The 13,043-nt window shown below is 34.3% G+C and overlaps 1 protein-coding gene across 2 annotated transcripts; it reads right to left on the bottom strand.

Annotated features, from left to right (window-relative positions):
• Nucleotides 1-259: 259 nt before the first annotated feature.
• Nucleotides 260-7,226, bottom strand: LOC107008944. Of its 2 annotated transcripts, XM_015208165.2 has the most exons (2): nt 5,942-7,226; nt 260-591 (listed from the first exon to the last, which is right to left on the bottom strand). In XM_015208165.2, the coding sequence occupies exons 1-2, from the start codon at nt 7,041-7,043 to the stop codon at nt 461-463; spliced, it is 1,233 nt and encodes a 410-aa protein (XP_015063651.1). In that variant the 5' UTR covers nt 7,044-7,226; the 3' UTR covers nt 260-460. The 2 variants fall into 2 exon arrangements, with proteins under 2 accessions (XP_015063651.1, XP_027770757.1); XM_027914956.1 differs by lacking the exon at nt 260-591 and having other exon boundaries at nt 5,587-7,225.
• Nucleotides 7,227-13,043: the final 5,817 nt, after the last annotated feature.

The raw sequence follows: 13,043 nt of genomic DNA, 5'->3' as shown, positions 1-13,043 counted from the left end.
ATTATCTAAAAATTACTCAAACTAATCACAATCAAAATATTTGAAGATAAAGTTTTTGATCAACTCACAAAAATTTTATCCGTGCCGCATAAATAGTAACATATATCATTTGAAACTATCATTAAAAAAACTATAAATTACAATAATTACCAACTTAAAAGTACAAAAAAAAATTGAGTGAGACTCACAATGTTATCATTGCTACATAAATTAAGACAAAAGGAGAATAACATATATTATCTGACAATTACATAAAAGCTATGATAAATCATGATAATAACAATATAAGATATCTAAAAAACACACTAACAATGTGGTTGACTCTCCTAATTTTATCCGTGTTACATAAATTGAACATATATATATACAAGGTGTAACTATAATTAAACAAAACTAAAGTACCCTTCCAACATAACCAAAACTTGACTATCAACATCTGAGTATCAACAGCCAAGGCAACCTAGAATGGGATACCAGGCCAAAGCTTGGAGGAGAATGTGTTGTGGTTTATTCCCTGGAAGAGCCTTGTGGTCACCACATCAACTACCTGAGAATCACTGGGAACACGCGGTTGAGGGTAATGAGACCAATCTGAAGAACATCAAGGAAAAAACGGCAATCAGCCTCTATATATTTAGTACGTTCATGGAATACAGGACTCTTAGCAATATATGTATGGCAGAAGTGCTGTCACATCAAACAGAAACAGGAATAACGGAGGAACATAAAATTAGCCAACAATCAAACAATCTCCGCAACTTACACTCAAAGAGCCTAATACTCAACCTCAACAGAGAAGAGGGCAATAGCTGGATGCTTCTTGGATTTCCATGAAACAGGACAACCACCAAGAAGGAGAACATAACCATTAACAGACTTACAACCAGATAAACAGTTGGCCCAGTCCTAATCAAAATAGCCTTAAAGAGAAAAATCAGGATAATTGTTTAAAAAAGTCCCAAATCAGTTGTACCAGCTAAGTATCTAAGGACGTGGAGGCCAACTTTATAATGAGGAACCCTTGGTTAAGACATAAAGTGACTCTAGTGTAAAACACAGAGAAATATCAAGGCGTGTGTATTGAAGGGAATTCAACTTGCCAATCAGTTTCCTATACAAAGAAAGATCAGTGAGCAGGACCCCTGCGTCAGCAGAAAGTTTCACATGAAAATTCGAAGGAAAAACAACAGGGGCAACATCAGTGCGATGGAACTCATGCAAGAGCTCGTGAAGAAACTACTGCTGAGTCACCAGAATACCTCGAGGAAATCTGAGCAACTGCATGCTCAGAAAGTAATGTGCCCGCCCTAAATCCTTGATTTTAAACTACTAATCCAAAAAGAATTTGAGAGAACGAACCCCCACAATGTCACTGCCGGTGACAAGAATGTCATCTTATCATCTACATAAACAATAATCACAGTAAAAGACTGACCCAGTCTTAAAGAACAAAGAATAGTCATTTTTACTATAGTGATAGCCCTTGCACACCAAGACAGAAGACAGCTTGGATACCACTACCTAGAAGCTTGCCTAAGCCCATAAAGAGACTTGTTGAGCTTGCAGACAAGATTGGGAGTGGAAGAATCGGAGGACCAAACTTGTAAGCCAAGGGGCACCTTCATAAAAATCTCCTTATCAAGATCATCATGCAAAAAAAAGCATTATGAACATCCAACTGGTGAATCTCCCAACCATTCTTGATAGCAACAGATAAAAGGCACTTAACAGAAGTAAGCTTCACAACAGGGGAAAATGCTTCTGTAAAAGTCGACCTCTTCTTGTTGAGTGTGACCTCTAATGACTAGTCTTGCTCTTAGTTGCTCGGACTCTTCAATTTTGGTGCCACACCCGTGTCGACATGACATGGGTATGGGTGTGGATGTGGTATCCTTATCCGATTTAGTCAACCAATATTGGTTACATTGACCAAAATCGATAGGGAAAATCCAGACAGTTTTAACGATTTCTGTAATTAATACAAAAGCTAAGTTGTAATTGAAGAAAATGGAATGCCTTTTATATAGAAAAATCTATGTCACTCTTTCTCCATTTATCTCCTTCGAGAATGCTCCTCAAGTTCTCCACATAATATTTCATAATTTAGGTTTTATAACTCTATTCTTAGATATTTTAATTATTTCTAGGAGAATCCCCGCACCTGTATCCATACATGGAGCTATATCCCCGAATCTTAAAAATTAGATCACGAAGGAACCGACCTCTAGATTTTCACCCGTATCGAACACCTGCACCTGAGTCCGAGCAACTTACGACTCCTGCTTTATATCTTCCAATAGTGCCTTTAGACTTTTTTAGTTTATATACCTATTTGGAAGAGGGCACTTTTTTTCAGAAGGAAGAATGACAATGTCCTAAGTACTATTAGCCTCTAAAACTTGAAATTCTTTAAGCATAGCAGCCTGGCAAGCAGGGTTAGAAACAGCTTAACAAAAAAATTGAGGTTCAAGCAAATCAATGTCAGTAGAAATAGAAGCAACCTTAAGGTGGAAGCATGAGAACAAATGTACTGTTGTAGATAAGGAGGAATAGTGGTCCTAGGATCTCCTCAAGGCCACTGGTAAAGGGACATGAGAGACAGAGGAGGTAGAATCATTTGAAACAGGAGAAGAAGGAACAAAAATAGAATCATGGCAAACATGAGATGAAGAAACAGAACTAGGAGTAGCAAGACCTACATGAGAAGGAGAAGAGAGTAGAACTAGTGTGAAGAAGCATATGTTTGTGCTTTCTTTCCACAACAACATTATATTGTGATGTATGAGGTATAGATGTTTGGTGAATAATTCCTCTGGAAAAAAAAGAAAGAAGTTGCTTCAATGCTTGATCCTAATTCAAAAGCATCATCACATACCTAACAATTTTCACTGAAGTATCAAGCTGATACTGAACCATGATAATAAAAGATTTGATGAAGGAAAAAGCATTGGACTTTGTGGAGAATAAATGTGTCCAAATAGTTCCTAAAAAGTCATCATCTATGGTTAAGAAATGTTTGTATCCATTATAAGTTTGGGTGTGATATGGACCCATAAGTCAATAAGTATGAGTTGGAAAGGCAAGTAGTTCTAATGGAGCTCTTAGAAAATGCTAGTCTTTGTTGTCTAGCCATAGGACAACTTGTACAAATAAAATCCTGCTTGTTGGGTAATTGATCCCTTAAAGGAGTAATACATTTCATTTTATGATATGAGGCATGTGTCCTTGCATTAGGTGCCAAAGTAAAGCAACATTAGGAGCAGTAGAAGAACAAAAAAGAAGAATTTGAGATATCATGAGAATTAATTCTTCAGGTGTAATAGAAAAGAATCAACTTTATTATCAAAACAATCAGTAGCTGATATGGTATTTACAAGATGAGAAAGGTTAAGAGACTTGGGATAAAGGATGTAAAGCCCTTGGGACACCCTACCAAGCTCCAGTGGCCTCTACAGTGAAGGGGCCCTGTAGAACACAAGTAGAAGCAGTGCATTGTACAAATAACTTGTGAACAGAAACCAAGTTAAATTGGAAAGAAGATACATAGAGGACATCAGTTAACCCTAACCCTGGTTAAGGTTAGTGTTCCAGTCAAGTGACTTTCACCAAGTAGTCATTTGGCAAGATGATAAGGTAAGTAATTGAAAGAGGAGAGATATTTGTGAGACAAGATGTTACTGAAGTTATGACAGTTAGAACCTGAGTCTATGATCCAAGGATTATCAACTGCTCGACATATTACAAACAAAAAAAAACAATTATTAAAATCATAGGTGCTAACTTAACTTGCATAAATGGCAGAATCAGAATCAGAATCAGAATCAGAGGTGACCTGGTCAGAATATGTACTCTTCATATGTTGCAGCACAAGAATCATTTGAGTCAACTGCTCTGGTAAAAACTATGCTCCCCTACTTTCAGGTTGGCCAGAAATCCCTGAAATCTCTGATCTCATATCAGCTTGAGCTTGACGATCCTTCCCCTGTACACAAGCAACAGTCTTCTTGTGCTGATTTGAAGAGTTATTTGCAGAATTGGAACTGCTTTGACAGTTCTGATGAGTAAGTTTTCTGGAGTTGCCAATGACATAATCATGTTTCTTACAATATCTGCATAACATGTTATTCCTTTTGTTGTCAAAATTTACCCTCTTGTGTAAAAATTTCCTGATTCTTAGGAAAATAAGCACCAGAATTAAGGCTTCTGTACCCCAGTATAGAAAGTAGCAGTTTCTATAGAAAGAAGGGCTACAATTTGTGCTTCAATTAGACTTTCATCAGAACAAAAATGTTCCTTCTTAAACCAGAATAAAACTCATTCATTCCCATTAAAAACTGGTGTCATCCTTGTTCCTCTTCTATTTTGTAAAAAGCCTCTTTGCAACCACATGTACAAGCGGGTAGGTAATTGAATAAGGAAGTTCACCCCACAACTTCTTTAATTTGTAACTAAATCAGTCGACCAATACGATGTGTATCTTCCGATATATATACAGGGTGCAAGTGTAATCAAGCAAAACTAAAGTCCTTCCAACATAACTAAAAGTTGAAATTATTTAAGTATCAACAGTTCTCTACTTGTATTATTTGTTGCGTCTGTCAACACATGCAGTTCTCCACTTGTATTATATGTTGTGTCTGTCAACACATGCAGCAAGGTTTTATCTGGGATGAGGTATTAGCAAATTACTTTTTCCTTAAACCATTGAGCTAAATAGCAGACGAAGATAATTTCCTTTAGTCTAAACAAACCTATCAAGTAGAAAATTAGAACTCGGATCTATCAAAATAAAGCACAAGGTCATTGCATCAAAGGCCCATAGCAAAGGAAGGCAGCATACTTTCTCAATTCGGACTACTAAGTGCTGATGTCAAGATTCTACTTGCTGTAGCAAATTTTTTACCTAACTGTGTCTGAACAAAGCAATGAGACAAAGTTTCATAACACCAGGCAAAAAAATAGCAAAATTGGCATTCAAGAATGAAGCCAAAGCTCCAAAGATATACCACCATTGTGTAATAGAGAAATTTAGACAGAAGCTGGCACACTGCATATATACATGTAACATTCAAGAATAAGAAGCTAAAATAATGATGGAAGCAAACTAAACTGATGTAAATCCCGCTGAACTCCAAGCATAAGAGCGTAACAAACCGATGAATTGAAACGTGTACGAATAACAAAAAGATCAAAACAGGAAATATTCATTATCATGAAAAACAAGGGTTGAACATTCCCTTAGTATTTTTTCTGTTAGGCCATATCTCCAAAAACTAATATCATCCAACACAAATTATACATCAATACGAAGTAAAATACCAAATAAGTATCATACAAGAACAACATACCCAATGAAATCCCTAGTGTTCTTTCTAGATCCCCTAAGCTTCACTTGCTTTTTGTGGGTAACATAAACATTTGTGTGACATCAAACACTTATATCTAAAAAACTGAAACACCAGAATACATGGTTAGAGAGGGAATAAGCTTAAGATTATCCATGTTCTGATTTACTCACTGCAATTTATCCCCTGGACTGAAAGGCAAAAAGACTGACAAATTAACCAAAAAAACTGCAAGAGAGCAAAAGACAAAACGGGGTCAACTGTTAATGCAAAAAAATGCCTGAGACACAAGAGTATCACAAAGTTAATCTTATTTGAGTAACTTTACAGGACATAAAACAAGACCAATGGTAGTGGCCAACCAAAGGTTGAACTCTCCATCAAAGTAAGCTCAAAAGATCAAGGAAGGCTTAAACAGCACTTCACACAACACTATGAACATACTTTCAAGGGCTTCTATGAATGAGTTAATAAATTCTAACAGAACTTTTTTGTGAAACGCCTCATCACGGGCAATTTTGTGAATCTTCCTATTCCTTCACCTCGTTTCAACATCAGGCAACATGATAAAGTAAAAACAAGTGCAAGAACCCGACCTCCAATAAGGCCGACTAGAACAACCAAAAGGAGAGCAATATACATAGAACTATGCTCTCTTCCCGTCAATTCTTCTTCCCCAACAATGGTTGCCTTGTCATCAGTACCATTAAATGATTCTTCAATACTAGCATCAGTAAGTACTTCAGATGCCACTCCAGCACTACCAACTACCTCAACAATATCTGTCTTATCATCTATGCTACTTGCCACTGATGACACTATGCTATTGGATGGCATTTTTTGTTCACTGGAACCTTCAGTTTCCTTCTTTCCTTCAATAACGTAATCTATGTCATCCAGGAGCATAGGACGCTCCAATGCTGAACCTTTTTTCTTTCTGAACTTCTTCGGAACAAGTTTCTTCATTTTCGACTTCATCTTTGCCCGGTGAGATTTCTTTTCTTTGGATTCACATAAATCATATCTAGACTCCTCTCCTTTCTCTATTACATCTAGCCCTACACATTTACCTTTTCCATCCCAAATACTCTCCTCCTCAATCTTCTCAACATTAGTTCCCTTTGCAGCCTCAATTTCTTGAATTTGAAATCGAAAGTCAGAGCAACCATCCTTCGATAGCTCCAAAGGTGCCTTATAAAAGAAGCCATACAAACGTTCTCCTAAATATTCCAAGAAAAACAATAAGAAAGCTGACATGGTTACCCCCACAACAAGATTGTTCATCCCTAAAACCAATGCCGCCACGAGAAACATCTTCAGGACGGCCACCAACCCCTGATTCATACTGAGACAACCATAACCCCACTCTTTCTCGTCGTTCATCTTGCGAGATTCAGGTTTGTCACCTTCCACTTCTGGTACACGGATCAGAGGAGGAACTTCATTATCATCAATCATGAATTGAGAAGTAGAGGGTAACGTTACAGACGAAGGGGGATTTGGAACGAACAAAGGGTCGTCAACCATTTTTTTCTTGGAAGATTTCTTGAATCTTCGGCGATTCTTGACAACAAAATCGACAAGAGAAGTTGGAAAACCAGTTTCCACCATTAGAGGAGATCCACTTTGAGAATTTACATGATCCTTCACCAATTGTGAAATGCTTGTTTTCTTCACCTTCTTCCATGGAAAAGGCATCCTTAATTATATAAACGATCGATCGATAAGGGGTTTTGAATCAAATTCAAAGTGTCAAACTACTAAAAACCCAGAAAATTGTGAAAGAAGAAAATCTGGATGAAGATTATGAGTGTACGGACATGGCATGATGTTTGGGGAAGAACAAAAAAACGGACATGTTCCGTATTTCCGGTGTCAACACTAATTTTTTATATAATCACATTCAACCCACTCTATCAAATTTTACGTTTAACCTTCAAAAAAAATAAAAAAATTATTTAAAAACTGTTATGAAACTATATAAATTTAGAAGAAAGAAAGTAGGGAGAAGAGAAAAGACTTCTTATTTCTCTTGAAGTATATTGAGGATTCATAGATCTTTTACAAATCTTACTTACAATGAAGAAAACCCTTTATTTATAGGGAAAACCTTACTTGGTCCCCAAGTAGGATTCCTAACGATATCCTACTAGGACTCCACATAATTAGACATTCACTATAATACAAATTGTTTATAACACTCCCCTTGAATGTCGGTAGATTATGTGCCTCGTTAATTTACTAGATAAAACCCGGTGGGAAAAAAATCTAGTGAAGGAAAAAGAGTACACATATCTAATAATACGCATTATGGATGTCTCGTTAAAAACCTTACAAGGAAAACCCAACGGGACAAAACCTTGTGAGGGAAAAAGAGTACATCGCGTATTAACTCCCCCTTATGAGAACATCAATTCAGAGATGAGAATCTTCGTTTTCCAAGCTTGTGCATCATCTTCTTGAAAGTTGTAGTTGGTAGAGACTTGGTGAATAATTCAACAATAATATTACTTGAACAGACCTCTTGCATGTTGATATCACCATTCTTGAGAGCCCATGAGTGTAGAAAAACCTTGACGAGATATGATTTCTTCTATCTCCTTTTATGAATCTTCCTTTTAGTGTCAAAGATTTCTCCAAGTTCCTTACTTTAACTTCTTTAAGCAAATAATCTGTTGCCTTTTGAAAACTCTTCAAGAGTTTCAATTATAGTTATCAACTTGCATAACAATACTTGTATATGCTTCATGCATTTTGAATCGATTTAATCCTTATGAAGATAATAAACAAGTTTTCCAAAAACTTGTATATGCTTTAGATTTTGAACCCATTGGATATTTAGTTTTGTCAAGTAACAACATTCAATATTAGATGTATGACATCTTTTCTAGTGCCTAGATTGCAAGTCAAATAAACTTTACGCTTACCAAGATGCACCATTCCACTTTTCACTTGATAATTATTTCTACACAAGCATGCTTTAATAGATGTAATATTCATATCCTCATAATCTTTTACAATATTGTGCGCTATTGTATCAAAGATATCGCCAACGATATATCATTTTGTATCGATTCACAATACGACAAAACTTATTGAGTCTCATCACTTCATTATTTTTAGGTAGCTACCCCTCTCATGAGGTTTCATAAAGTGTTATGTCGTAAGCTCTCCAAGAGCACATTGTCTCCTTATTATTTATAATTGATTAGTCTATCATGCTTCATGCATGTCATAGACTTTATCCTTAAGGGACATTCAATAGGAGTATTTACAACTTTTGTGTTGCTTCTAATCTCCCCCTTATGTTAGACTAACATATATCTCAATCTTTTGGAGAATCTATCTTTGTGCATCATAGTATATTCATTAATCATATATTGCACATCAAAATTATCAGATGAAAACTATTTGGTCCCTGACCATAAACCAATTAACAGAAAAATTGATCATAACTTATTGGTTTGATTTGTACAATTATGTTTGTATGTAATATCGTATTTCAGATGAACACATGAAACTTTATTTTTATAAGCAATGATTCACTATGTGAGACATTTAATGTCATATCATCTTATATATTCATCAATATTATCAAGATGAATTATCTTGATTTCATATTCTGAAAGTTGTGTTTTTAGCTCAATTATCTTGCACAAACAATTTTGTGAACGTCAAACTACATGTTGACAACAAACGCACATGTGATTATCTTATAGATGCATCTTTTTATCATATCACATGATAGGTGAATGGGCCCATATTCACCTTTTATACTTTTCAGAATTTAGAGATTTAATCTCAACATTAGTTGATCCAATCAACTTGTCATGAGAACAAACAACAAAAGAATTCTTGAAGAATCTTCTAGTTTTCAATGTGTGTCCATTACTCAGTATGCATATCTTCGGGATGACCAAATTATTCATGCCAACTAATAAAATTATTAGTACTCGTAAACTCCAAGTTTACTACGTCATGTGCCTTTTGCTTTAGTAAATTTCTGATTTACTATTACATGACTAAATTTCAATTTTATTACTCAAAGAGTAATTTTGAGATTTATTTCTTCTCAATTATTTTACCTTTTAGGTGAGTCGTGATCCCATCATTGAATGAACTAATCTGAAAAAAAATTGTGCATGTAACATATTATTTGTGCCAACATTTTTGCAAACATCAAATTGCAAGATAATAATAGGCACACATGAGATCATATAGAAAAACATTTATTAGGACCATTAAGTCTAAACAATCCTCTTGGTGGATGACTAGGTCCACAAATATTTGTATACATTCCTAGAACGCAGAAAATTCAATCTCAACTTTCGTTTATGGTGGTCTCACAATTAGTTTGCCTTGCTAACAAGTAGTACAAGAAAACTCACCATTTAAAAGAACTTTTAGTTTCTTCCATGAAGTCCATAATTTGTCTTAACATTATAGACTAACGATGTCCCAGACAATCGTGTCAAACTAAGAAAGTACTGAAATTAGTAAACTTCTTATTTACCATAGAATGTGCCTCAATTACATTAATTCTTGTCCAATACATGCTTGAAGATAAAGTATGAAACTTTTCTATAATACATGTCTTCTTAGAGACATTCTTGGTGATACCACATCATTGATCAAAGATCGCAATCTTTCACATGCCTAGCATGGTGGCTTACACCTCATTCCCTTTAGAGAATGGATCCATATTTTAGCATTTACAGAAGTTCTCATTCTTCATGAATGGAATACAAACATGTGAGCTTATCAAATTATGATAGCTTTAGTACCTCATTCCATATTTATGTGCATTATTCAATCACTTGTCTTCTTCCAGACATATTATGCACTACAACCATATTCACTTTACGTAATGGAGCAAATTCAGTAAATTTCATGACTTCTCATCAAAAACACGTTAGTTTTTCTTTAGTCATTATTATATTATCAATATGGTGCATTGAGACTCACATTCAATGTCTTATCCATATAAAAGTGTCTTAGGTTCATAAATCGACGGGTCTTGCACCCAATATCTTATCATCATGGTGCATCAGGACTTTAACCCAATGTCTTACCCTCTTTGTGCGATTAGACATAAATCTATCGTCTTATTCTTTTGGTGCGATAAAACTTAAATCTATCGTCTTACCCACAATGAGGCTCAACCTCAAGCCTTCAGAATAATTGTAATTTTACCACTTTTGATGACCATTAATATGATCGTTCATTATAATTACACACAAAATTGAGATTATTGAATTCTTATAATCAACATTAGTAGTTAATAAATATAGCTTAGTAGATCACATACCTCATATAAAGGTTGAAAACATACCTTTCACTTAATTGAGCTTATTCAATTATTAAAATAAATTAAGAAATTCTCTTCCCAATCGATTAAAATTAAACGTATAAAAAGTCAACAAATCTCTTTAATACTTACTTTAGATGGTACCTCCAGATCTATCACATAAATAATTATAACATAAACATAAATCATACCTTGAAGATATAAGAATCTTATTGCATAACTTATGCAAGATCTCTTTTGCTTTTTTTTTCCGTCTTCTTCATCATTCTTTAAGAATAGAACAATCGTGCTGATAACGTGTTATGAAACTATATAAATTTAGAAGAAGAAGAAAGTAGGGAGAAGAGAAAAACTTCTTATTTCTCTTGAAGTATATTCAGGATTCATAGATCTTTTACAAATCTTATTTACAATGAAGGAAAACCCTTTATTTATAGGGAAAACCTTACTTGGTCCCAAGTAGGATTCCTAACCATATCCTACTAGGACTCCACATAATTAGACATTCACTATAATACAAATTGTTTATAACAAAAACTTATATATTTGCATTTTTAATTTTTGTGAAGATTAATTATAATTATATTCAATTATAAATTTATAATAGAATCAACGTAAATTTAACTTTTAAAAAAAGTCATATATAGATAAATTCAATTTATAGAAAAGCTAAATTTTTATATTTAAAATTAATATTATAAAAATAGTATATAAAAATAATTAAATATATAAGAAATTTAGATAAAATATATAATTTATATAATGTTTAATTAAAAGTTTGTATATGTCACGACCAAGGAGCACTCCCCAGAAGTAACATGGCGTACTTGACCTATTGGAGGTGTTGTACAAACCCATAATTATCATTCATTGCATTGTCATAGGTAAATTTAGCGGAACATTTAAAACTTTCATAGCACATCATATGCTTGAACATTACTTCCATTTATATATAAAATATCATAATACATAGTTAAAGACTCTAGTCGCTTTTTTGCCATCCTAGACTCAACATAATTAGAGTATAATATGGACACGACCCTTACAACATAAATCAACATTATTACTAAACTTACAGTAAGATAAAATTTAGGAAATCCTTGGACTTAAGGATTCCTTTCCTTGAGCTTGAAAATCAAATATCAAGCTCCTCACCATTAAAGACATCCTTTAAGCATCCATAATCTACACTTAGTGTAAAAAGGTAAAGAAAAATGATGTTAGTACAAGAATGCACTAAGTATGACAACCATGCAAAAACATGCATTTAAAAGGAACATTTTACTTGAAACCATGCATCATGTCTTTTTGTGAAAACCTCATATAAAACTTGATACATTAAGCATTATACTATTCACATACTTCATATAGGCATATTCAATGGTCATACATCATATAAAATCATACATTGCATTTAAAGCATATTTATGATCACTTTACAGTAACTATATTTCATTTATGGTGAGTTTAACACAATTACAGTAAGCACGTTCTTTTTACAGTATGCCCCTCTTTCTTTATTTTCTTGACTTTCCAAGTAATCCTGTAGTGATACTTAGTGCAATGCACCACCATAAGGACACAAAGTACTCATACATTAACCTTATTGATCCAATACATATATTCATAAAAGTGTAACATATCACAAGACACATTTTAGTCAAGGCTTACAACATCATTACACTGAACCATAGCCTACTTGCACATATGCTAACTTCACTTCACATAGAACATTATAAGACCTTACTCATGACCCAATATAGGTATACCAGTGCAATGTACATGTGAAGCCCCATAACCTCACACATACTAAGTAAACCTATGAAGAGATCACAAGCATACCATTCACTTCATACATCAACAAGGCAACGTAGACAACTTCAATCATGCAAGGCAAGACCGTCATCATATAGTCATTAAGATCAACATTATGTACATAAGAAAAGGACACATCATATAGACTCATTAGGACTCATACCATGCATATCATCACAACAAGTAGACAAGACTATAATGTCATGCATAAGGACATAAACATATACACATACATTAAATCACCTTCATATAACTCCCTTCAAGAGTTACTTGTGCAATGCATAGGTGAAGTCCCTTACCCCCACCTACACTAAGCAATTTCCCTTAGGTTATCCTAGTTAGGGTCTAGTTCTTTACTTTCATTGTCCATTTTACTTTAGGGAAAAAATAGCCTTAGCCGACACTAAGACCATGGGTGCTACATGAAATTTGGTGTTTTAGAGCCTTACACCAAGGAAAGGTGCTCTACTTAGACAAAGTAGAACATTAACACATGCTAGAATACTAAGTGATATCACTTTTTAGATCCTATGGGGCAAACCTAGTTTATGGACCTTGGAGGCATATATAGAAAC

This window comes from Solanum pennellii, chromosome 2 (genome assembly GCF_001406875.1).
Source record: "Solanum pennellii chromosome 2, SPENNV200".
In the NCBI taxonomy this organism is placed as follows: Eukaryota; Viridiplantae; Streptophyta; class Magnoliopsida; order Solanales; family Solanaceae; genus Solanum; species Solanum pennellii.
Note: the sequence above shows the minus strand (reverse complement) of the source record. Positions and strands in the feature narration are given on the sequence as shown.

What these genes read in the sequence shown, in the direction of transcription:
- LOC107008944 (XM_015208165.2), bottom strand. Translation starts at nt 7,043, where the DNA reads ATGCCTTTTCCATGGAAGAAGGTGAAGAAAACAAGCATTTCACAATTG. An exon ending in TCTAGTCGGCCTTATTGGAG is followed by an intron (nt 592 to 5,941) that starts GTCGGGTTCTTG and finishes GATGTTCTTCAG; the next exon opens with ATTGGTCTCATTACCCTCAA.